The sequence below is a fragment of the Myxocyprinus asiaticus genome, chromosome 21 (assembly GCF_019703515.2).
Source record: "Myxocyprinus asiaticus isolate MX2 ecotype Aquarium Trade chromosome 21, UBuf_Myxa_2, whole genome shotgun sequence".
NCBI lineage: Eukaryota > Metazoa > Chordata > Actinopteri > Cypriniformes > Catostomidae > Myxocyprinus > Myxocyprinus asiaticus.
Window position 1 is genome coordinate 7,209,205 of NC_059364.1, and position 25,220 is coordinate 7,234,424.

The 25,220-nt window shown below is 37.6% G+C and overlaps 1 protein-coding gene across 1 annotated transcript; it reads left to right on the plus strand.

The window, feature by feature from the left end:
- The first annotated feature begins 1,075 nt into the window (after positions 1 to 1,075).
- On the plus strand, positions 1,076 to 24,564 carry fhip2a (FHF complex subunit HOOK interacting protein 2). Its single transcript, XM_051648412.1, has 17 exons — positions 1,076 to 1,404; positions 2,178 to 2,256; positions 2,456 to 2,625; positions 3,004 to 3,108; positions 5,115 to 5,237; positions 6,462 to 6,704; positions 8,999 to 9,195; positions 12,737 to 12,851; positions 13,054 to 13,130; positions 13,742 to 13,934; positions 14,151 to 14,323; positions 15,903 to 16,046; positions 16,151 to 16,241; positions 18,550 to 18,693; positions 20,562 to 20,702; positions 20,908 to 21,011; positions 21,629 to 24,564. The coding sequence occupies exons 1-17, from the start codon at positions 1,360 to 1,362 to the stop codon at positions 21,738 to 21,740; spliced, it is 2,256 nt and encodes a 751-aa protein (XP_051504372.1). The 5' UTR covers positions 1,076 to 1,359; the 3' UTR covers positions 21,741 to 24,564.
- The last annotated feature ends 656 nt before the right edge of the window (positions 24,565 to 25,220 follow it).

Below are 25,220 nucleotides of genomic sequence, written 5' to 3' on the forward strand. Positions count from 1 at the left end.
TTATTACTGTTATTATTATTATTATTATTATTATTATTATTAATAATAATTTTTTTAAGTACAACATTGTAAAAAGTGTGTGATATTTGCATTGAGCAATAACTCCAGATTTCATAAAAGTTCTTGTGAATTTGTCATTCAAATATAGTGTGATTCAATGTTTTAAACAAAAGCCTCATTTAAAATAAAATGCTAGCACATTAATACAAATTCTCGATAGTGAGAATTTCTTACCCTTAGAATTCTATCAATATCATAAAGTCATATTTTATGCTATAATATGTATAACTAGGACTATACTAATACATCAGATTAAAAAACAAACAAACAAACAAACAAACAAACAAACAAACAGAAGAATTCATTACGAGGACATTTTTATGCCCCTACATTTTGCATTTTTGGTGCAAAATTTCTGAGCCATGTTAGATGAGTAAAAAGATCCCTCTTTGTTTTATTTTATTTTATTTATTTATTTATTTATTATTTTCTGGCTGCTTTTTGTCTTTTTTTCCCTCTTATTAAATTTCTGTTAATAAATTTTGTCTTTTAATTATGTGCCTTGCTTTACTGTTTATTCAATCACATTTGCATTGCCGGGTTTGTTTGTATAGTTGCACTGTCCAATTAAAAATATAATAATAATAATAATAATAATAATAATAATAATAATAATAATAAACAAATTCTTATCCTGCCAGACACACTGAGTGAACGTCAGTAAGAGTCTTGAATTTCACAATAAGAGTATTTTTGTTATTAGCATTTTAATAATAATAAAAACAATAATAACAATATAATAATAATAATAATAATAATAATAATAATAATAATAATAATAATACTTTTGCTATTTGTGCAATGGCCCCAACTTTTATTAAATGTCTTGTCAATGTGTAATTCAAATTTAATGTAATTATTGTTTGTATATTTTTAAAGCCTCGTTTAAAATAAAATATTAGTACAACATGTAAACGAATATTGTTTTTTCTATGTTCAGTATATCAGTTTGCAAGAATCTAACATTCATTGGAGGCAGTGGTCGGTGACCGTCGGTCTGTTCGGGTCTGTCAGTGATCTCAGTGGGTTTATGTCTTGAGCGCAATGAAAGTGCCACCGTGGCCTTAAAAAGACAAACCCACGTTATTCTCACAGTGTGACTGTCCGTGTTTTTTCTAAACTATATAACAGTGTACGTATGGTGAAATGTAAATACACACTCTAGCTGTGTCGGATATATATGTTTCTGTATGTACGTGTGTTTTATTGTAAGTATTCAATCTGGATCACCGCAGCAAGAGAAGCAGAGGCAAGAGAGAGGAGATCTCCAAAACCAAACTCCTCCTGTCCAAAACCAACATGTTCTCCAAGTTCACCTCCATCCTACAGCACGCTGTCGAGGCGGTGAGACCTTTAAAAATAATTTTAAGTGCACCTTTAATGGCTGTTTGACTAAGAATATGCGAATTAGGAAAGTGAGAGTCGGTTTGTTTGGATGTGCTAAAGGCCTGCTAGCCCATAACACGAGCTAACGGTGTATTATATAAATAACAGATATAAAAAAAAAAAAAAAAATGTAAAGTCTCTTATTGTTTATTGGCTTGTGTTTGAGGGTGTGTGATTTTCGTAAATTGTTTTGTTTGATCAGTCGGATCACATTCAGTCTGTGTTTGCTGTGTATTTTAGCAGCTGTGCTAAATCTTGCGCAATTTGTGGTTTATTTGGCTAAATGCCTCCGTCTACGCTGATCTTTCGAGTTGTTAAATAAAATAAACATTTAGCACGTTTTCTATTAAGATATTGCACGTATAATGTGAAATACTCTTTGCATGTATCATTATTAGCCGGCTGTTAGCATGCTAGCAGGACATTTGCAGGATGTAAACAAACAGCTGTTTCTGTGCACACACTTAGTAATCAAATCTAACAAACATTGAATTGTCTTAACATCAATGTTAGGTTTTTAAACTGTAAAAATAGATAGTACAATAGATTTTCTGGTTGTCAATCTCAGTGGAACACGTCCATAGTTAATTTGATGAACTACACCTTTATTACTTAGTGTACCAAACACACATTTATTCTTAATGTAATTTAGTGTTGCTCATCATATAGTAGGCATTTCATTTTGGGTTGAGAAATGACTGATGTTTATGATTGATCATTTCATTTTTCAGCTTGCACCGTCACTGCCCTTGCAAGAGGACTTTGTCTATCACTGGAAGGCCATCACACATTACTACATAGAGACATCAGGCAAGAGATTACCTGCAATGACTTGCCATACTGTCCTTGTGAATGTTTACTAGAAATATGTTTGTCCATGCCTTATTTTTGTAATGATTAATAGGAACAGCAGAATGGAAGCATATTAAGCTGACAGATATGACTGTAATATGTATTACATGCTTCTGCATAATACCAAAACACTATGATATCATATCTGATTGTGTAGATGACAAAGCTCCAGTGACGGATACGAACATCCCCTCCCACCTGGAGCAGATGCTGGACATTCTTACCCAGGAGGAGAGGGAGAGAGAGTCGGGAGAGACGGGACCCTGTATGGAATATCTTCTCCACCACAAGATCTTGGAGACGCTCTACACCCTGGGCAAGGCTGATGTGAGTATAGATGATGATATTGTTTGTAAACAAACGTTTGGTGGTGACACCCCAGAAAAGAGCTGATTTAGAGTAGCACTTCATTCAAATTAATATTTTATTTTATTTCATTTTTTCTTATGTAATTTTGACGGGGAAAAAAAAGTTAATGCTGGCTTTGTAAAAACTTCTACTAACATACGAGGTGTCAGATTTAAAGATTCTTCTCACTGGCTTTTATTGGTATATATATTGGGTAGGTATGGCAGCATCAAATTGTCTACTGTTCCGAAGAGCCTTTGCATTGGGAGCATGCCTAATAAACCTGTGATACTTTGACCTATGTAGCTTTAACCCTTGCTTTACTGGAATTTGTTCTCCCTGTGTGTTCTCCTTCAGTGCCCTCCTGGAATGAAACAGCAGGTTCTGAGTTTCTACACAAAGCTACTGGGTCGAATTCGCCAGCCACTCCTGCCTCACATCAATGTGCACAGACCTGTACAGGTAATCACATTCTTAAACGGTGTGCGCACTTAACATCCTGCCCATGTTCGTAATGTAATATTAGAAGAATACAGCGCAAAACACGCTGTAGACTGTTAACTATTTTTTTACAAATAATATACGGGTCATTTGTCACATGGGAAACTGAAGATCAAGTCAAGTGCATTGTAAAAATTCAGTACCCAACGCAATGTGCTCTCTTGTATACTGCACATTTTGCCAAATGTAGCTGTCATCTGGGTCTTCTATGCATAGTAATTTTGCATGCTATGCGAAGTATACATACTATATACTGCAGAAATAGAGTAGTGTATATGTATGTTGTTCTGAATGCAAAGTTTCAGCAAGCTTGCCAGCAAGCCATCATGATTGTTGCCAGATTTTATAAATCTTTCTCTAATACAGCCATAATGTCATTGATAAAGACATACAGTGATGTGTATTTGCCCCCTTCCTAATTTCTTCTGTTTTTGTGGATTTTTCAAACGAGATATAACATAAAACAAAGGCAGCCGGAGTGTAAACAAAGTACAGTTTTCAAATATATATATATATATATATTTTTTTATTGAAGCAAAAAACGTTATCCAACACCTATATCACCCATGTGAAAAACTAACTACCCCATTAAACACAATAGCTGGTTGTGCCACCTTTAGCAGCAACAACTGCAACCAAACGCTTCCGATAACTGGAGGTCAGTCTTTCACAATGCTGTGTTGGAATTTTGGCGCACTCTTCTTTGCAGAACTGCTTTAGTTAGCCACATTGGAGGTTTTTCGAACATGAACTGCCCATTTAAGGTCCTGCCACAGCATTCTAGGCAGGATTTTGACTAGGCCACTCAAAAGCTTTAATTCTGCTTCTTTTGAGCCATTCAGAGGTGGAGTTCTATTCTTTGGATAATTGTCTTGCTGCATAATCCAGTTGCGCTTGAGCTTCAACTCACGGACTGATGACCGGACGTACTCTTTTAGGATTTTCTGGTAGAGAGCAGCAAAAAAGCAGCAAAGCATCCCCACACAATCACACTACCACCACCATGCTTGACTGTAGGTATGATGTTTTTTTTGTGGAATTCTGTGTTTGATTTACGCCAGATGTAACGGGACCCCTGTCTTCCAAACAGTTCCACTTTCGACTCTTCAGTCCACAGAACATTCTCCCAAGAGGTTTGAGGATCATCAAAATTCAAAATTCAAATGAACTGTAATGTTCTTCTGGGTTAGCAGTTGTTTTCGCCTCACCACTCTTCCATGGATGCCATTTTTGGCCAGTGTCTATCTAATATTGGAGTAATGAACAGTGACCTTTATTGATGCGAGAGAGGCCTGCAGTTCCTTGGATGTTGTCCTTGGCTTTTTTGTGACTTCCTGGATGAGTTGTCGCTGTGCTCTTGGAGGAACTTTGGAAGGCCGGCCACTTCTGGGAAGGTTCACTACTGTTCCAAGTTTTCTCCATTTGGAGATAATGGCTCTCACTGTGGTACTTTGGAGTTCCAGAGTCTTTAAAATAGCTTTGTAATCCTTCCCAGACTGATGTATTTCAGTCACCTTTTTCCTCATCATTTCTGGAATTTTTTTCGACTTTGGCATAGTGTGCTACTGGGTGAGTCCTTTTAGTGTTGATTTGATTGAACAGGGCTGTCAGTAATCAGGCCTGGGTGTGTCTTGTCCAGTTGAACCTCATTATGAATGCAGTTTCATAGATTTGGGGATTTATTAACTAAGAGGGCAAATACTTTTTCACACAGGCCCAGTTGGTATTGGGCAACTTTTTTGCTTCAATAAATCACATTATCATTTAAAAACTGTATTTTGTGTTTACTCAGATTGCCTTTGTTTTTTGTTAGATTTAGTTTGAATTTTTTAAACAATGTAGTATAAGATATACAGAGAAACAGAAGAAATCAGGATGGGTGGCAAATACTTCTTCACAGCACTGTAGAATTAATCCCTTAGATGTTTTTCTGACTATGGGTGATGTATCTGGTGTTTTTTCCTCAGAAACTTGTCCGTCTGTGTGGGGAGGTTCTAGCTGCTCCTACAGAGAATGAAGAGATCCAATTTCTGTGTACCGTCTGCGCCAAACTTAAGCAGGACCCTTACCTTGTCAACTTCTTTCTGGAAGTAAGAGTTGGGGGATGTGTGTGTGTGTGTGTGTGTGTGTGTGTGTGTGTGTGTGTGTGTGTATAGTCTCTATCTTTTTTTCTCCCTCTCTGTCTGTCTTTGTCTATCCGTCAAAGAATTTTGACAAAACAAGGAATCTTATAGCTTTTGAACAGACTTTGCTTCATGAGTGCAACCATGATGCCTTAAGGCCCAGGTATACTCACAGTGAAGTTCATCTTTGATCTTTGCTCTGAGCCAAAAAGATGTTCGAAACAGCTGAGCAACAGTATACTGTTTCCAAACATTTCAGATACCAGTCACACCGCTGTGGGAGGCGTATAGAGGAGCATTTAAATATGAGGACACACAAGACTACATTTAAAGCCCGTTCAACTCATTCTATGAGTAGAATTCACATAAGATCAGGAAAAGAAGCTGTTTTAACCACTCAATGATGATTTAAAGTAATATACAGTATATGCAGTAGATAATGTGTAATTTGTCATGTTTACATTCTTCATGCATTGTGCTAATGCACTAACACGCTATACACAGCCATAATATGCACAGATTATACTCTGTTATTGTAATTTATGATGACAGTGATACTACTGCAAAGACTGGTGTATAAATTAGTGTTTATGGGCAGAATACAGACAAAAGAATGATAAGAGGCATATCTCACTTTGGGCAGATGTATAAATGGTTTTCGGCTACACATGGCACATGCATTAAGTAGCATATCAAACAACGGAGTTGTTCCTGTTGTAGACTAATTAAACAAAAAAAATAACAAGTTCTTGGAAAAATTCTCAGTTGTACAGATGTAAGTTTGCACCAGCTCGCTAACAACTCTGCATGCCGGTGTATTCATAATGACTGATCGTAACTGACTGAATAAAGTAGCTCAAATTAGCTGTCGGCCTCAAAGAAGCTGGAGCTCCAGGTCGCACCTACCAATGACGTGGACCAATGGCAGTAAGGACGTGTTTAGCAGCCGCTACGAAGTTTTCCTGAGAGGTCGTGCTGGCAAGCTGCTATGAACCACCGAAACTAACTCAAAACACCTTCGTTTTGGCCAGATTTTGTTCATAATGACACCCGTTCGTTCTTCGATTTCTTATTAAGTATACCGGGACCTTTACAGTGCTGATTATGTTGACAGCTGTATCTAGGTTTTGGAACAGAACTACTACCAGAATGCCAATGTTCTCCATTCTTTATATTTGATTATTTCTGCAGAATAAGAGTAAAAGGTTGGAGGCTGCTAAAGATGGTGGAGCTGACTTGGTGAAAGAGGATCCATCCTCTCCAGACACAGGACAGAATCAGAGCCAAAATACCAGTCCAGTCAAATCCGCTCAGGAAGTTGCAGTGTGTAAAGCCACCAGCCCAGCTGAAGCTAGTCCCTCCGTCCATTCTACACTGTCAAACAATGACAACTACAACCTAGTCAGCTCCTTGCTCAACCTCACTAAGAGTCCAGTAAGTACTTCTCGCCACCACCACACTCACCCCCTGTTGGATGAAACAAAAAAGGTCATCCTGATGATTTTGAGAAGGGGTCATTTCATGAGGAATCCAATTTTCCTTTATCTTTTGGATTAGACTTCATTGTACTGTGAAAACATACTGTAATGCTGTGTTTCCCAACCCTTTTACTGGAGGTTTACCAACAGTACATGTTTTGATGTCTCCCTAATCTTACACACCTGATTCAATTTTGGCTCTTTAGTAGCAACTCTGTGTCTGAAATTGTGTACTGTCACAGTATTTACTGTATTTCATATAGGATGCACTTCTCTGCTGGTAAAATAGTACATTTGTTAGGAATGCATGCAAGTTGTATGAATAGAATGCTTTAGCTACATTGTATAAAGTTATGCCAATAAAGAATTTGAATTTGATTCCGGACTGACAGTACTTAATCCGGGGACCCATGACCCGAATGTTAGATGTAATAACAACCGCAAAAATAATCGACTCTGGTTTTGTTGAAAAAGCACCATTTAAGGACAAGGAACAGCTTTCTTGGTATATACACCGATCAGCCACAACATTAAAACCACCTGCCTACTATTGTGTAGGTCCCCCTCGTGCCGCCAAAACAACACCAATCCGCATCTCAGAATAGCATTCTGAGATGTTATTCTTCTCACCAAAATTGTACAGAGTGGTTATCTGAGTTACCGTAGACTTTGTCATTTCGAACCAATCTGGCCATTCTCTGTTGATCTCTCTCATCAACAAGGCGTTTCTGTCCGCAGAACTGCCGCTCACTGGATGTTTTTTGTTTTTGGCACCATTCGGAGTAAATTCTAGATACGGTTGTATGTGAAAATCCCAAGAGATCAACAGTTACAGAAATACTCAAACCGGCCCATCTGGCACCAACAATCATGCTACGGTCTAAATCAGTAAAATCACATTTGTTTCCCCATTCTGAAAGTTGATGTGAACATTAACTGAAGCTCCTGACCCGTATCTGCAGGGTGTTATGCACAGCACTGCTGCCACACGATTTGCTAATTAGATATTCGCATGGATGATTGTTGGTGCCAGATGAGCTGGTTTGAGTATTTCTGTAACTGCACACACAACAGTATCTATAATTTACTCCGAATGGTGCCAAAAACAAAAAACATACAGTGAGTGGCAGTTCTGTGGATGGAAATGCCTTGTTGATGAGAGAGGTCAACAGAGAATGACCAGACTTGTTAGAACTGACAAAGTTCTACATTAACTCAGATAACCACTCTGTATAATTGTGGTGAGAAGAATATTATCTCAGAATGCTATTCTGAGATGCGTGTTGGCGCTTTTTCGGCGGCACGAGGGGGACCTACACAATATTAGGCTGGTGGTTTTAATGTTGAATGAATGAACATTACATTTGTATAGCGCTTTTCTGACACTACACTCAAAGCACTTTACACATTGAACAGGGGACTCTCTTCAACCACCACCAGTGTGCAGCATCCACATGGATGATGCGACGGCAGCCATAGTGCGCCAGTACGCTCGCCACACACCAGCTATTGGTGGAGAGGAGAGAGTAGAGTTATAGAGCCAATTAGTGGACCGGGCTGTTGTGGCTGATCGGTGTATATATCGCTTACAGTTAAAAAGAGCTGTCTGACTCCCGGTTCACTGCCGTTCTTTTAAATCCAGAGTTTTGAACATGACGTCTCCTCCGCTCCCGAAGGATTAGGTCTTCGGGATCATAAAGTGCCCAGCCGATCCACACTTCAGAATGTCACCAGAAATAGTAGGACTTGCGTGATTTCTCGCTTACTGTTTTATGAATATAAAAATACTACTACATTGGCATACTGGTTTTGGCATACTATATAGTAGGGAAGTATGGATATTCGAATGCAGCGCCAGACCTGAAATTGATGCATCAGTCCAGGGAGACATCCAAAATGTGTAGTCATGGTGTGCCTCCAGGAACAGGATTGGGAAACAATGCTGTAACATTCAGAACTCAAAATATCCTCCCTAGTGGTAGGATATATGACCCCTTTAATGTAATTTACTGTTTTGCAGCAATTTCCCATCCAAGGCAACTTGAAGTGTACTTATAAATAGTTTACAGGGGCTGCCCGTTTAAAGTAACCAGGGTTCGAGTGTGATAGCAGCCTAGATCCATGTGAATTGTGCGTGTGAGCCAGATCTTCTAACCTCTTGACTGGTCCAGTTAATAAATGCTTGGAAGTGATTATTAGAATCATTTGAGGACAGATGTGTTTGTGTGTTAACTGTTGTCTTTCTCTCAGGATGGTCGTATTGTGGTGAAGGCATGTGAAGGGCTGATGCTGATAGTCAGTTTGCCTGAACAGGCTGCAGCCCAATGCCTCACAGAGAACACCGAGCTCAGTCAACTGCTCACAGACCGGCTGGCACAGTTCTACCGGGCCCTGCCCCAGTCCATGGACCCTCTTGACATTGAAACTGTGGAGTCTGTAAACTGGGGGTAAAGGAATAACACTCTCTAGTCAAAAACATTATTTTACTCAAACATTCTCAAGTTTTAAAGGAATGTTGGCAGTTCTGGGGGATAAGTCGAAAATATGTTCTGTGGTAATTGACATTATGCCACAAATGCTGTTGATAAAGCTTAAATTATATATTTTGAAATGGTTATTCCAGGCCTGGAAAAGTCATGGAAATTAAGTCAATTTTAAAAAGTAATAGAAAGTCATGAAATTTTCATGAATATTGAATATACATTTTTACATTTTTCAAGATATGCTATATTCTAAAACATGTAACTGGCTGGAAATTTGTCTTTGTAAGTGTGGTCCCTATGAATGACCCGTATCCAGTAATCCAAGCGACCTTAAAAATCATGGAAAAGTCAAATCATTGGTCAAAATGTGTGAAAACCCTGTATATTGAACTTGGAATTAGGGCCCTATTGTTCTTCTAAGGATTATTAGGGCCCAAGCACTGAAAGTGCAGAGGCCTTTATTGTTCTTCTAAGGAGGCTTCTTTTCAAGGTTTTCGGTACTTTTGGGGTACTTAATATGTGTGAAAACTCTTGAAAGTTTGCACACACATCAGAGTCGCCGGCCATTGTGGCTGGGCAAAGTTGGTTTGGGGGAGGCGGACTCTCTAGCGCCCCTTTGAAAATGGGCATATATGGGGGGCTCTGTAGCACCCCCATTTTCACCTACAGTCACCAAAATTGGTACATATATAGATCTCATCAAGCCGCACAACTTTCGTGCTGACAGTCATAAGCTCCGCCCAACAGGAAGTCGGCCATTTTGGATTGTTTGAGAAATGCATGGTATGGAATTTAAGATAGTCCTCCTAGGGGATTCATGTTATAGGTTCCAAATATGGGTGACATCATGCCAAGACATTGACAAAACTAAATTGCGAACAGATTTTTTATATATCGAATGGTGTTGCCATGGCAGAAACGATAAAGTAACGTCAAAAAATGGGAAACAGGAAGTGTCTCATCTTTTGCATGCATCATGTGATTTACATCAAAATTGAGCCGTATGTTTGGCCTTGCGGGCTGATTACATTGATGTGGCTATTGTGGGTCACGGTCGTAGCGCCAACTGGCAGAAGGAAGTGTGGCACTTTAAACAGACTTTGAAATATCCCTCTTATGTTTACCTGAATTGCTTCAATTTTTTTTAGAATAATGTCAAGACAGTGGAGATTTAAAATTCTGATGGGATTCTTGATATCTTAAATGGTGTTGGCAACACATTACATGTCATTATTCCTTTTTATGTATATTCACATGTTTTTGAGGTACTTGGCATGCTTGAATTTTCGTGATATTTTGCACACACATCAGAGTTGTCAGCCATTAGGCCTGGGCAAAAGTTAGGCATGGGCACGGCCTGGGAGCTCTGTAGCGCCACCTTTTGACAAATGGTGTTAGTTTCTTCTGCGGTCTCCAAACTTGCTACATATATTGTTCTCATCAAGCTGGACAACTTTCAAAATTACAGTCATTAGCTCCGCCCAACAGGATGTTGGCCATTTTGGATTGAATGTGCATTTTTTTTTAAATTGCAGGCCCTGAACTTTTAAATACTCCTCCGAGGTGATTCATGAGACTGTCACCACATTTAGACAACATTATGCCAAGACACTGAAGATGCTAAATTGCAAACAGATTTTGATATATCGAATGGTGTTACCATGGCGAGGCATTAAATGAATGGCGAAAAATGGGAAACAGGAAGTGTGCAATGTGTGATTTAGATAAAAATTTACATGTATGTTTAGTCTTGGGAGCTAATCACATGGATGTGACTATTTTGGATCATGGTCATAGCGCCATCATCTGGCAGCAGGAAGTGTGGCTCTTTCAACAGACTTTAAAATAGTCCTCTTATATTTACCCAAATTGCTTCAAAATTGTTTAGAATAATGCCAAATGCATGTGTCCACCTTGCATTGTTTTCTGGAAGCCACTGGGTGGAAATGGACACATGGTGCTTGGTAGAGGTCTTCACGGGTCCACCCTAACCCGAGTACTCGAGACCCGACCCGGGACCCGTACGGGTTCGGATCCACGTTTTATACGGTCAGCCGAGTCCGGTCCCATTCTATTGCTGCGGGTCCCGGGTATGTTTAACATTATGTGTAATTCCTGAGTTGATCCGAGAAGACCCGGCCGTGATCAGGCAGCGCTGATGATGATGGTGCTGTGTGTGTTGTAACTTGCAACATTGTAAAATTAGGATGAGAAAGTGCAAGGTGAAAAATGGAGCGGAGCCACAATGTGCTGAGTGATGTCAGAGGCAGAGCGGAGTTAAGGCGCACAATAGCAAATTAGCAATGCTAAAGTTAGCAGCCGTGGCAATGAACGAGCAATCGTTATTATAGTTCAAAAGGGCAAACAGTTGAAGTTATCTTATGCAAGATACAAAAAAACTGCAAAGCTAATTTTTCTAAAGTCGCGTTTGTCATCCGTCACCGTGACAACAAGTGGACTTTTGAAGCTGAAATAATGAGTGGATTAGCTATGCTGTTTCAATCAGCAAGAGAGGAATCACAGAAAACCTGGATGTATTTCACTAACTTTCTTGGCAAGGAGGATGGATATGTGTGTCAAGGCCAGGCACAGGGGAGAAGGCTGCTAACGTTACATTAGGTAAGACACAAAGTTTTGTTTTCACAACTTGTAAATTAACTTGTTAATATCAATCAGCTGTGAAATCAGTGTCGATCGGGTCTGTGTCTCCCGGCCATGTCCGGGTCCCAGCTTTCAAATAATAGACGGGTCCGGTCCGGGTGTAGCATTTCTCGGTTCTGCATGGGTACAGGTCCAAGCTTTCAAATAATAGACGGGTCCGGTTCGGGTCCAGGTAGTACATTTCTGGGTCTCTTTGGGTTCAGGCCCGAATGTTTGGACCCATGAAGACCTCTAGTGTTTGGGCCCATCATTGCTGCTTGCAGCTGTATTTATTATTATTTTTCTTTCAAGGTTTTTGGTACTTTTAGGGTACTTAACATGCATGAAAACTCTTGAAATTTTGCAGTCTCTGAACTTTTAAATGCTCCTAGGGGATTCATGAGACTATCATCACATTTAGACAACATTATGCCAAGACATTGAAGATGTTAAATTGTGAACAAATTTGTGATATGTCGAACGGTGTTGCCATGGCGAGGCATTAATGGCGTAAAATGGGAAAAAGGAAGTGTCTCATATCTTCTGTGTGCAATGTGTGATTTTAGATCAAAATTGAGATGTACATTTAGTCTTGGAGGCTAATCACATGGATGTGACTATTTTGGGTCACGGTCATAGCGCCACCACCTGGAAGCAGGATGTGTTGCTCCTACAACAGACTTTAAAATGGCCCTCTTATATTTACCCAAATTGCTTAAAAATTGTTTAGAACAATGTCAAATGCATGTGTCCACCTTGCATTGTTTTCCGACAGCCACCGGGTGGAAATTTACCTATTTTCAAATGCAATTAACTAGAACTGTTTTGAATGAATATTTAGAGTGTACTGTATGTGTATGTATAGGCTGGATGTGTATAACCTAAAGGAGGATGCTGTGGCTTTTGCTGGCAAACGTGCGCTCATTTCCTTCTTGTCATGGCTGGACTACTGTGATCAGCTCATCAAAGAGGCTCAGAAGGTAAAGACAATTCAATCAAAAACCTGGCAGAAGGTTAATGAGCAAATAGCCGTTGATCACTAGCCATGCTCTGTCCAAATATAGCAAGAATATATGGACACATACAGCATTTGTGCAAATCAGATGGACAATTTCATAAAAAGAGGACGAAGTGTTGGGTTTGTTGCATTTATGAGTTTAGAATGTTGTTTTTGTACTGTAGACAGCTGCTGCAGTTCTGGCCCGAGCCGTGAGAGAGCGGTTCTTTGTTGCCGTAATGGAGCCTCAGCTAATGCAAACGTAAGTGGCCTTTAAATACTGTAAAATTCTAAAGTTCATTGTGTGTGTTGGCAAGAGAAAGAGTGGTAGACGGGTAGATAGTAAAACTATTATTGAAAGTCAACATAAAATGCAGTTTGCAACCCATTTTCTCCCACGATCTGACTTATTTCTGAGTGAAAAAATGTAGGGTGGAACTTGATTTTACCTATCGGGAATTGATTGGACTGTAAAAAGTGGGCGTTACATACCAGAAAAGGGGACAGGTTTCAAAACTAAGAGGGCTCGGTGGCATCATCCGAAAAGGAAAGTCATTTCAGTGGTAGAGCATGTAATTGTATTATGATAAATAATTATGCAGACAAAAAGTTTTTATTTTATTTTATTTTATTTGAAATGACATAAACATAAATAACGTAAAGTAAATGGGGTGAATTTTGATTTCATGTTGACTTACAAGCTGTCTCTGTGGTTACAAGCGGTCATTCTCACTTCCCCTGCAAATGCTTTAGGATTAGTATGTAATATTTTTACACTAGAACCCCAATATGCTGCTTTGTAGAAAAAGAAAAAATTATCTTTCTGTCTTGTGCATGCACTCTCGCTCTTTTCTCATTTATGTCTCATTCCAGGTCAGAGGTCGGTATTCTTACGTCCACCGCCCTGTTAAACAGGATCATCAGGCAGGTAACATCAGAGGCCCTGCTGCAAGAGACCATTCACTTCCTGTTGGGAGAAGAAACAGGACCAGAGACACTTGCTGGCATTACCCAGCATCCCCTGAGACACAGACTCATAGAACACTGTGACCACCTGTCAGATGAGGTAACCCTGACTGCATTGATCAACACATTATCTTATCCTTCTTTGACTGGATGATCTAGATTAAATCAAATTTAGCAGTGCTTCTATAGGATTATTACTTTAGATCACATAAGACATCCTACACGAATCTTCATCAGCTCATTACAGATATACTTCTGCCGTATTAATGTTCTTCTAAAGGACTTGAGTAAGGTGTGGTTTTGTGTGTGGTTCTAGATCAGCATCATGACTCTAAGGCTCTTTGAGCATCTGCTGCAGAAGCCATGTCAGCACATTCTGCAGAACCTGGTGCTGCGCTGCTTAGAGGAACGCAACTACACGGAAAACAAACAGCCAGAGGAACGAGAGGAGCGAGAACACATGGAGAACGGCCAACCGCATGACACCGTGTAAGAGCTGCTGTCTCCACTGCTGCTACACTGACAGACCATTCTGATCAACCCATCTGCACTTCTAAAACCTGCTATCTTCAAGATCATGAATTTACCACAATTTTGAATGAATAAAATCTAAATGCATGACAATCAAAGTGATATTTTTGAAATGCTGGGCTGGATGCAGTGTATCCTTACTGTTCGTGAAGGTCTTTACTAGAGGTATATTTCGGTTTTACTGATCAATCGGTGCCGATCAATTTTTTTTTTTTTAAACTATCGGTTATCGCCAAAACTCTATGCCGATAGTTCCTTTTTTTCTTTTTTAATTCCTCATCAATAAACCTCATCTGGTGAAACATATACATATATATAGTGTGTGTATATATATATATATATATATATATATAAAAATAAGCTCTTCGTCTGGTGGTAGATTATAAAAAGCGTCATTTGATAAATGCTTACATAGTGAGCATTTTAAGTTTGCCAAGTCTCTGTAATTTCAGAATAAGAGTCCCCAGTGTGTTTCGGACTTGTTTAAAGTTGTAAGTCCCCCATAATGCACCAGATCTTAATTTTTCTAGTTATTATTGAGATTTTGGTTGCACAATAAACCGCTTTTGGGATTTTATTCATTTTGGACTGTTGTAGCCTCAATGTCTGTGCCCTTCATAGTAAGGAAATACTTTTTATTTTTTATCATTCTATAAATTGATTAAAAGACTGTCGGCCGCTTAATCGGTTATCAGCTTTTCCCACCACCATAGTTATCGTATCGGCAAAATCCACTATTGGTCGACCTCTAGTAGTATTTATTGAATAATCAGTGTTGTTTGAAGGCAAAATCAGTTCAATGCCCAACACAGCAAGCCCCATTAAAACAATTTCTGTGAAAAAGTTAACAAGAGACAGAGCAGGCTTCTAACCTGTGTCAAGTCATTTTAGGCCTTTTGAAATACAAACTTAATTTTAAGCTCCTCTTACTGATAATACTGAGTATCTAGTTAATACTGAGGTTTGAGTAAACAATAATGTACAAGTGTTGAAGAATATAATTAGCCACAAGAGTAATTTTACAATGGCTAAAGACTGTTATTGTTTTATAAAATGGTTGCAACAGCAATAGGATAAAAGGCACCAATTTTCAATTATAATAATCAGAATAAACAATACTTTAGCTGAGTAATATAGTTAATTAGCCAAACTGTAGGCTGTATGTTGTTGCCAAGCACTTGGCACATTAAAATAGAAAATGCAGTCACAGGTGTTTATCTCCTCTTTACAACACATTTGTGTGTGTCTCTTCTAATCAGAATTTAGGGTCAGAACTATATTTTACAATGATGCATTTTCAAATATATAGTTATATAGTTGCCAAAGGGATTGTATCCAAGCTGTACATTATAGAGGTGTTGCACCACATCAATTCTACCACTTTTTTCTTTAATGTTTTCTTGTAGAGATCTTTTATACTGTAGGATTTCTTAGGTTCTGATGTACGAGTCTTCAGAGATCAGCACATATTGCTATGAGGTGTAGTCTGCGTGTTTTCATTTTATAGTCTAATAAGTGATTTGCATTGTTTCCTCAGAGATTTGGAGGAAGACCCACTGTTCTCAGACTTTTCCCCTGATAACAGACTCTCCAGTCCTGATTGGTTAAGCTGCTCTCCACCACTGAGCACAGAAAACACCAAACCTGATGGGAAGACAGAGGTTCACAAAATAGTTAACAGGTACCCCAGCACATCTTTTTATGTCACATCTGACCACCTCTTTCATCATTTTATGAGGAATGTTGAACTTTTCTAGTAATCATTTCATGTTCTCTCCCCAACAGTTTCTTGTGTTTGGTGCCAGATGAGGCAAAATCATCCTATCAGGTTGAGGGCACAGGCTATGACACCTATTTGAGAGATGCACATAGACAGGTGAGGAATTTAACTGCTAATACTGATAGCTCTTTGAAAGAGACAGTTTAAACTGATTCATGGAAATTAATCGAACTTTTTTGCTGTAGAAATTTAGATCAGAGGCACTTTCAGAACATGTGTTTTAACACACTTTTACTTGCAAGTTGCGAGACAAGAAAGAATTGCAAAACTAGTCTAAAACTAAGTACGTTTCCATCCAAGGATTTTTTGCCAAAAAAAGGTTTAGCGCATCAGAATTAAGCTGATGGAAATGTAAAATATCGACATAATATTTTTCAGTTTAACTTTAGCGCATAAATCCTAAATCGACATGTCAAATGTCGAGAAAAGCTAGTTTGGAAACCGTTTTTGTCAAGAAAAATGGCATTTACACAAACAAATGTAGTGTCACATGACAGAATTTACATCACATCTGTCCTCACAACAAAGAGCATAGCGGAGAGGAACACTTGAACTGATGAGGAGACTCAAGTTTTTCTCAATTCCTTTAAAGACAATGACATTACCTTTAATCTTGAAGGAAGTTTTTCCATACTTTTTATGGACTGCGCATTCGCGCGCCGGTAAAGATTAAAAAAAGTATTTTACCAAAACGTCCGATAAAAATAACCCCAGTTTATATTAATCACGTGCGATTTGTCATGCTGGTTAAAAAAAAAAAAGTGAATCTGCACTGTCCGGCCTATAAGCCTTATTAGCTATAAGTTCCTTGAGTGTCTGAAGTGGATGTTGGCCAACGAGAAGACACCAGAAAAAAAACACGCTTTTTGTTTTATTGTATTGCAATAACAGACACAAGTTTTTAGAACAGAAAAACAAAAAGAGAAATAAAATTCAGCGCCAATGGGATTAAAAAAAAAAAAGTGCCAAAATAATTCATACAGGCTACAGATAAAAATAGACATAAGAGAAAAAGGATATGGAGGGAGTAATTAACTTAAATGAAGAAAAATAAACCATAAGTGTACAGAGACAGATAAATGACAGCTATGGTGTCATATTATACCAAAAGTTATAAAGAGACCAAAATTCATTCACACATTCCAAGTTTTAATGTTGTTTTTGTTTTTTTTGATTTTTGTTTGAAGAGGTAGACAGAGTTTTATTATAAATTTCAACATTTACAGAAAAAGGACTGCAGATAACGCTGGCTGTTGCATGTGGACTAATGCATTGTTTCTCAAGCATTTCATGCTATCCAGTGTTTATTTACCCATGTAAAAGAGAAAGAAAGCGAGCGTGATTTCTTTTGGTTGGAAAAACACAATTGTGTGATTTAAGCAGAGTGAAGAGTGTTTTTATGTGTCGTTCGGACACCGCAGTCCCATGTTTCGCAACGTATTTCATACAGAGGGACCAATAAAGTTACATAATGTGAACGGACTTTCAATATTTTTAATTCAGGAGTGTAATATAGCATTAGAGGCTCACTATAATGCCACCTGTTTTGTATTTTGCCATTTATTCCAATCAATTTCTTCTAATAATCCCAGATACAGACAAGCATACTTCTCCATTTCAACGTGGTCTTCTGATGTTTCTTACAACTGCAATCATGTGAAAATAAAATGACAGTAAGCTGGCCAATTTCAATAAATTGTCTCAATACTCGCTCCGTTGTATGCATGTGGGGACATTTGGGATGCAGAAGGTACACAATTTGCAATATACTCAAAATTCTGTATGGAAACAGCTAAAGAGACTATTTTTTTTTTTTTTTTTGCACTAAACCAAAACTGATGCGACCAGTGTTTTTTTTTTTTTTTATTATTATTTTTTAAGTATGACGTCATCACGCACAGCATTTTATCAGTAAAAGGCCGTTTGAATGGAACGAGCAGGAGACAGCAAATTTTGCCCAAAAAAAATTACGCATTTCCACTTTGTCGATAACAGAATAGGGCAAAAAGTGGATGGAAACTTAGTTAGTGACACCGTCTATAGGAAACTTAATTGCCAAATTAAAAAAAAAAAAACATTTAAATCATTGTAATACACACAGTGTATTCATAAATTATTGTGAATATCTGACATATCACCCAGTCTTAGTTTATTCTTTCAGAATGTAAGCTCCCCAACCATCTAATGAAAATAATTTTATCTCACTTATCTCTTTTGTCTGCATTTTGTAGTGAATTTTTTTTTCTTCCTACGGGCATTTAAATACTTTAAAAGCGACACCCTGCTATTGCTAATACAGTGCCATATCCACCCAAGAAGTCCAGATGCATTTCTTGCTGCATAAGAATGATTACAAATTACAGCTCTAATGCCATTGTCATAATATATGGAGGTATGTTTGCAGTTTCGCGACTACTGTGGAGTTTGTCAGAGGTGGGACTGGCGTAGCAGTCCCAAACCCTTTGAGAAGTGTAACCTGGACAGTCCTTTTTTCGAGGGACACTTCCTCAAAGTGCTGTTTGACAGAATGGGACGAATCCTTGACCAGGTGTGTGAACTAAAGATGTGTGTATCGTATGAGTTTGATGTTTTGCTGGTAGTTAATTTGATTCAGAAGTATGCCATGCAATATGGTTTACATAAGGGTGAATCTCAAAATCATGTTCAGATCACATTTCACCCAAAATCAAGAAACAATAACAGAAATAAAGGAAGAAAAACATTAAAGGGCATTAAGATTTTTTGCATTGTGACATTATTATGACAATTAAAGGAATATTCCAGGTTCAATACACATTAAAGGAATTGTTTACACAAAAATGAAAATTCTCTTATGATTGATTCACCTTTAAGTCATCCCAGATGTGTGTCTTTCCTTCTTCAGCAGAACCGATATGACGATTTTCATAAGCACGTTTCAGCTCTGTATGTCCATTCAATGCAAGTGAATGGGTGCCAGCTGTTTGACGGTCTAAAAGGCATATTTAGGCAGCATAAAAGTAATCCATACGACTCCAGTCGATCAATTAATGTCTTCTCAACAAGTTGATAATTAAAACTTTAAGTTTAATTAAAATTTTAACTTTAAATCGTTACTTCGGGCCAGTTAGACAGGTTGGTATTTCTGTAACTGCTGATCTCCTGGGATTTTCATGCACAACAGTCTCTAGAATTTACTCCGAATGGTGCCAAAAGCAAAAAACATCCAGTGAGCAGCAGTTCTGTGGACAGAAATGACTTGTTGATGAGAGAGGTCAACAGAGAATGACCAGACTGGTTGGAACTGACAAAGTCTACGGTAACTCAGATAACCACTCTGTACAATTGTGGTGAGAAGAATAACATCTCAGAATTCTATACTGAGATGCGGGTTGGCGCTGTTTTTTGTGGCATGAGGTGGACCTACACAATAGTAGGCAGGTGGTTTTAATGTTGTGGCTGATCTTGTATGTTTGTCTTGTATAATTTATCAAATTAAAAGCTTCACATTTCTGCCTTTTTAAACCCTCAAAAAATTGGCTCCATTCACTTCCATTGTAAGTACCTTACTGTAACGATTTTTGATTTTTTTTTAAAGCAAAGGAGGGATGAGTTGAAATTATTTTTTGTGGTAATCAACATTATGCCTCACATGCTGTTTGTTTTTGTTTTTTGTTTAGCTTGTATTGAACCCGGGATATTCCTTTTAAGCACATTTCCTTCCCCAAAATGTCATTACTGTTATGGAAAAATTACATTACTAATTCACATTACGTTAGTACAAAAAAATAAATAATAATTAAATAATTTGAATTGTGAAGTATTTGCACAACATGGTGGTCGTTGTTGTATTGTCTTTATGCTGATTTAAATAGTAAAAAAAAAATGTATTACAGTATTTCTGTTAATCAGTTAAAATTATTGTATTACATTAATGAAAATCATCTGTGAGAATAACAGGAATTAGAAAAAAACTTAAAAGTTAAACATGTGGATGCATTAAAATCTGGAGGGGAAAGTGCCTCTTCTCAGTCATCGTCAGGGTACGACTGTCATCAATTCTGTCACCTAAAAATAATGGTCCAAAAAATTTGCTTAATTTTCTTCATTCTAAATATCTATATTACTCTTTTAGAATTGGAGGGAAATGTGCCCTGGACTCATTTTTTTATTTTTTTTTTTATTTATTGTTTTACCCATATTCTGTGTGTATGTGTGTATGTGTGTGTGTGTGTATGTGTATGTATATATATATATATATATATATATATATATATATATATATAGATATATTTAGTTAATTTTTTTTTGTTATTATAAAAATGTCCTTGTGTCTAGAATTTGTGTGATTTAACAGCTGCTGCTTGTAAGCCTATTCAGAGTTGGATGTCCTCTTGATGTTTCTCTTTGTGTGTGTCTCTTGCTCGTTTTGTCCAGCCATATGATGTTAACCTGCAGGTGACGTCTGTGCTGTCTAAACTTTCTCTATTGCCTCACGCTCATCTTCATGAGTATCTGCTCGACCCGTACATTAACCTGGCGCCGGGCTGCAGGTCTCTCTTCTCAGTCATCGTCAGGGTATGACTGCACTTCTCCTCTCTGAATCAATACTTTAAACACCATTAGTGATAATATAAAATATCCTAGCGGTGCAGTTTTACAGGCATGAAAATGTATTTTTCAGATACTTAAACATGGTATAAAGAGGCTGAACTGGATTAATTCAGACACATGCACGCTGTTTAACCCATTGCAATGGTGTTTGTGTGGATGCTTTAATCAGGTGGTTGGTGATCTGATGTTGAGAATTCACCGCATCCCTGAATTCACTACCAAACTGCTGCTGGTGAGGAAGAGACTCCTGGGGCTCGAGCCAGAGGGAATGAGGTAAGAGTCTCTGTATGTGTATTTGTATAATATTTTTTTTTTTGAAATTTTAATTAAAGGAATATTTCACCCAAAAATTCCTTGTACAGTGAAATCAGCACAACAAAACTTGAGTCAAAATAAGGTCTCTTAGATCAGTGTTTCCCAACCGTGTGGTACGTAGGCAGGTTCCAGGGGGTACGTGAAAAGAATTGGATTTTTCTATGTTGAACCAAATAAAATCACATGTATGGCTTGAAATAAAAATAATAAAATTAGATGTGTTTGGCTCAACTATGCTCAGTTTCAGAGAAAACGGAGTGAGACTGTTTTATAATTCACATTTGACTGGACAATCAAGAAACTTTTTCACTTTTTTCAAACTGTTTTACTGTTGTCATAGTTACTGCGTTTTGGCTTTGCAGGACAACATAGTTGTCACTCTATGGCCTCTTTTCACAAATTAAAAGAATGTATTTATTTGTTATCCTGATTATGACCCCTAAGCAGCAAAATTGTAATATTGACTAGCTGTGACTACATTATCACTTGCATATTAAAATGAGCAGTAATAGAGACTCATTCCTTTACTATGAATCCAATTTCGTCTGATAATGAGGTTCATCTTTGTGTTCCAGCATTGATCACGTGACATTGCTCGAGGGGGTCATTGTTCTGGAGGAGTTCTGTAAAGAGCTTGCCGCTATCGCGTTTGTCAAATTCCATGCATCTGCCTCCACTTCTCCCTGATTGTTTCGCCGCTGTACGCAGGACACACGTGGATTAATAAACCGACGAAAGGGGACGGATGACACTGGAATGACAAACCAAACTGCACTCAACCCTCAGCACAGACTGCAGCCTGCGGCAGGATGTGCATTCAAGGATGTTTCTTGCACGTTATCTCGGGTTGTTTCCATAACTGAAGCTGAGCAAACTGTTCTGATGAAGACATCGGAGAGAAGAACTGAATTTTGGAATGAATTGTGACTCTAACAGGAACAGTCCAGCTGGAGAGGAGAGAGAGGATTTTGTAGCGTTTATATTTAAAGGAAAAAACGAAATAACTAAAGAGCGAATTGTAATGCCAAAACAATAAGGTCTGTAAGTAGAAAATGAAATCTACTTAAATCCGATACAAGCAATGAAGACTTTTAAGAAGTTAAAAATTAACACGCTAAACCTAATATTTAATTGTTCTTTATTGTTTGTTGGTTACAGTATCGAAGATACTGTTATCTTGCGTTCTCTGTTCTTCTGAGATAAAATCACTAGTTGCTGAATACGAATGTCAAATGTAACAAATAAAAAACAATTCAGATGTAAAATCACAATATCTCAGGATTCAAAGTCAAACTGTTTTTAAACAATTGGAGAATCAAAAAAAGTTTTTAAGCTAATCCTCTCTTGTTCATTCCAGTGGTATTTGCTGCTGTTCCTCTTTTAAACCAAACCGAAATCAGTGTGGACTCTGAATTGAAACGAGCGATCTGAATCAGACCGGACACATTTGCACTCGTAATGCAAGCCGGATTCAGCTCCATTTATATGCGCATATTTATTTGACAGTGTTCCTAAACCATTTTAGTTGTTAAACTGAATTTATGTTTTGTGTTTGCCTTGGTTAAAGCTAGTAGCTGTGTCTTTCATCCTGTATCATCATGTTTTTTTTACTGGATTAAAATTTGGTTTAAAGGAATAGTTCACTGACAAAATGAAAACGTTATCATTATTTACTTGCCCTCATGTTCTTCTGACCCTGTATTATTTTCTTTTTCCTGTTAAACTCAAATGGAGGTGTTAAGTAGAATGTCCAGGCTACTCTTTTTCCATAAAAAAAGGGTGTTGGTCATTAATACAGTCAAACTCCAATAAGCACCATAAAAGTAATTAATATGACTTGTGTAATACATCCAAAGTCTTATGACGACATCCAACACCTTATACAGTTATTCAGTGATAATCCTCCCTTCCACCAGAGCTGAGTGTTTAATTCAAAAGTAGCATCTTTGGATGCACTGTGCCAGGTTTGACGTCATTGGCGGCAAACACTGTTGGCTCTTACGTTGCAAGTTTGAATAAACACGACCGCGAATTAGATTTGAGCAGAAGATTTTTAGTGATTAATGATTAAATTTCCATCTATTCCTCATGCAAAGTTATCTTGTGATTTGTTTGATGTGCTTGAGCCATATGGACTACTTTTATGATACATATATAACACCACACCACAGATGTATCATCAAAGTAGGGCTTTGAATGCAGAATAGCAGCTCAAAATTTCTGCCTGACATATGTTGTTGTGTTTCACAGACAAAAGATAATAATACTGGTTTGAAACAACATTTGGGTTAAATGATATGTCATCACTTAGTAAATGGGGACAATTTTCATTTTTGGGTGAACTATCCCTTTTATAGGGCATCTAGCTCAGAGATGATCAGATAGATTACAGTATTGCTGCTTCCTCACAGGGGAAATAAATAGCATTATACATTATGTATTATCTGGCAGTATGGAATTATACCAGCAATAGTGTTATTCATCAGGCTGCTCTCTTCATATGCTCCTCTTTGAAAAGGGACACACTGGTCTAAAAACGCACACTGTGTACAATTGGCAAAGAAGGCACAGCTTGAATTAGCTTTTTCTTTTTTTTCCCTCAACAAAATGTTTCATCAAGGTTTGTATTTATAGCCACAAGAGTTGCACACTAGTGTATATTTGTCCATTTTACATGTGCATAAGCATTATGTCTGTCTTTAATTTTATTTTCTTTAAAAAAAAAACAAAGGATCAGCATAGGAGCAGACTGTCCGTCTCGGAGAGAAAGAACAATAATGCATCTTTTTTTTTATTGTTAGTCATGCACATTTTATACCAAGTACTGAATCGTTTTCGAACCATGGATATACACAAATGTAAAGTTATAACAGTAGCAATGTATGGTTTGAAATGCATGCAAGGTCATATGTGTTAATATGCAAAGGAAAGTATTTTCCCTTTCACTCCCTGACTTCATCAATATTCTTTTTGTCTTCAGTTGCCTATTTATGTGGATATTTGTGATGCCTTATTTTAAATGCAGTGAATGGCTCTGGAATATGACCTCTGCAGTCTTTAATTTGAGTTATAAGAAAAATGTATTATTATTTTTTAAAGTTGTAAAGAAATGTATTTCAGTTGGTTTAAAAAAAAAAAAAAAAAGTCTGGGCTTTCTCCTGTAAACGTATAAAGCTTGATTTCTCTATGTAATTTATCTGCTTAGAGCTAAAACTTTGTTTTGCTCAACTGATTTCTACCTATTTCTTGTACAGATGTTGCTCAGTCATGTGACTTTTTTCTGTTGAATTTGAGCATCACTGCCATGGTGTCACAATATGACACTTTTTAGGAGAACAAGGTTATCAAGGTTAAACGGTTATCATTTTAGAGAAAAATGTAATTTGACTTAATCTAACCCATTGCTTGATTCTGTTGGGGCTGTAAATCTCTCCCATGAGATTTGCTCTCTCCTGTGGATTTGCTTTATTCACTTTAGTCCGTCCATATTAAATATTTGCTTTTCTCAACATTTTCTTGGTGTGGTATTGCAGTTTTCTGTTTTCTTCAAACCATATTCTCAACTTGCAATCAGCGTATTTCAAGTAGAAACAATGTTCAAACAAAAGGCCCTGATTTATTAGGTGCACTCAGTAACTTTTGTCTTTGTCATTTGGACTCACACTGACACCTAGCATTTTGGTTGCAACATCATTTAAAATCAATAGTTTTCAGTTTCGGATGCCATTGTAGAAATGTAGTATTCACAGTCAGCCATGATTACTTCAATCAGTGAGTGAAAGTGTCAAATAAAAGGACAGTTACTGAGATTAAGCGAGTAGTATTCAGCTGGTCATGTGGTTCTAACATGCCAGCCCCCATGTGTGGATCCTCTACATGTAGAATTAAACAGCTTTTATAAGGTTACATACAGTTGGTCAGAAGTTTACATACACCATAGCCAAATACATTTAAACATTTTTCACAATTCCTGACATTTAATCGGAGAAAACATTCCCTGTTTTAGGTCAGTTAGGATCACTACTTTATTTTAAGAATGTGAAATGTCAGAATAATAGAAGAGAGAATGATTTATTTCAGCTCTTATTTCTTTCATCACATTCCCAGTGGGTCAGAAGTTTACATACACTTTGTTAGTATTTGGTAGCATTGCCTTTGAATTGTTTG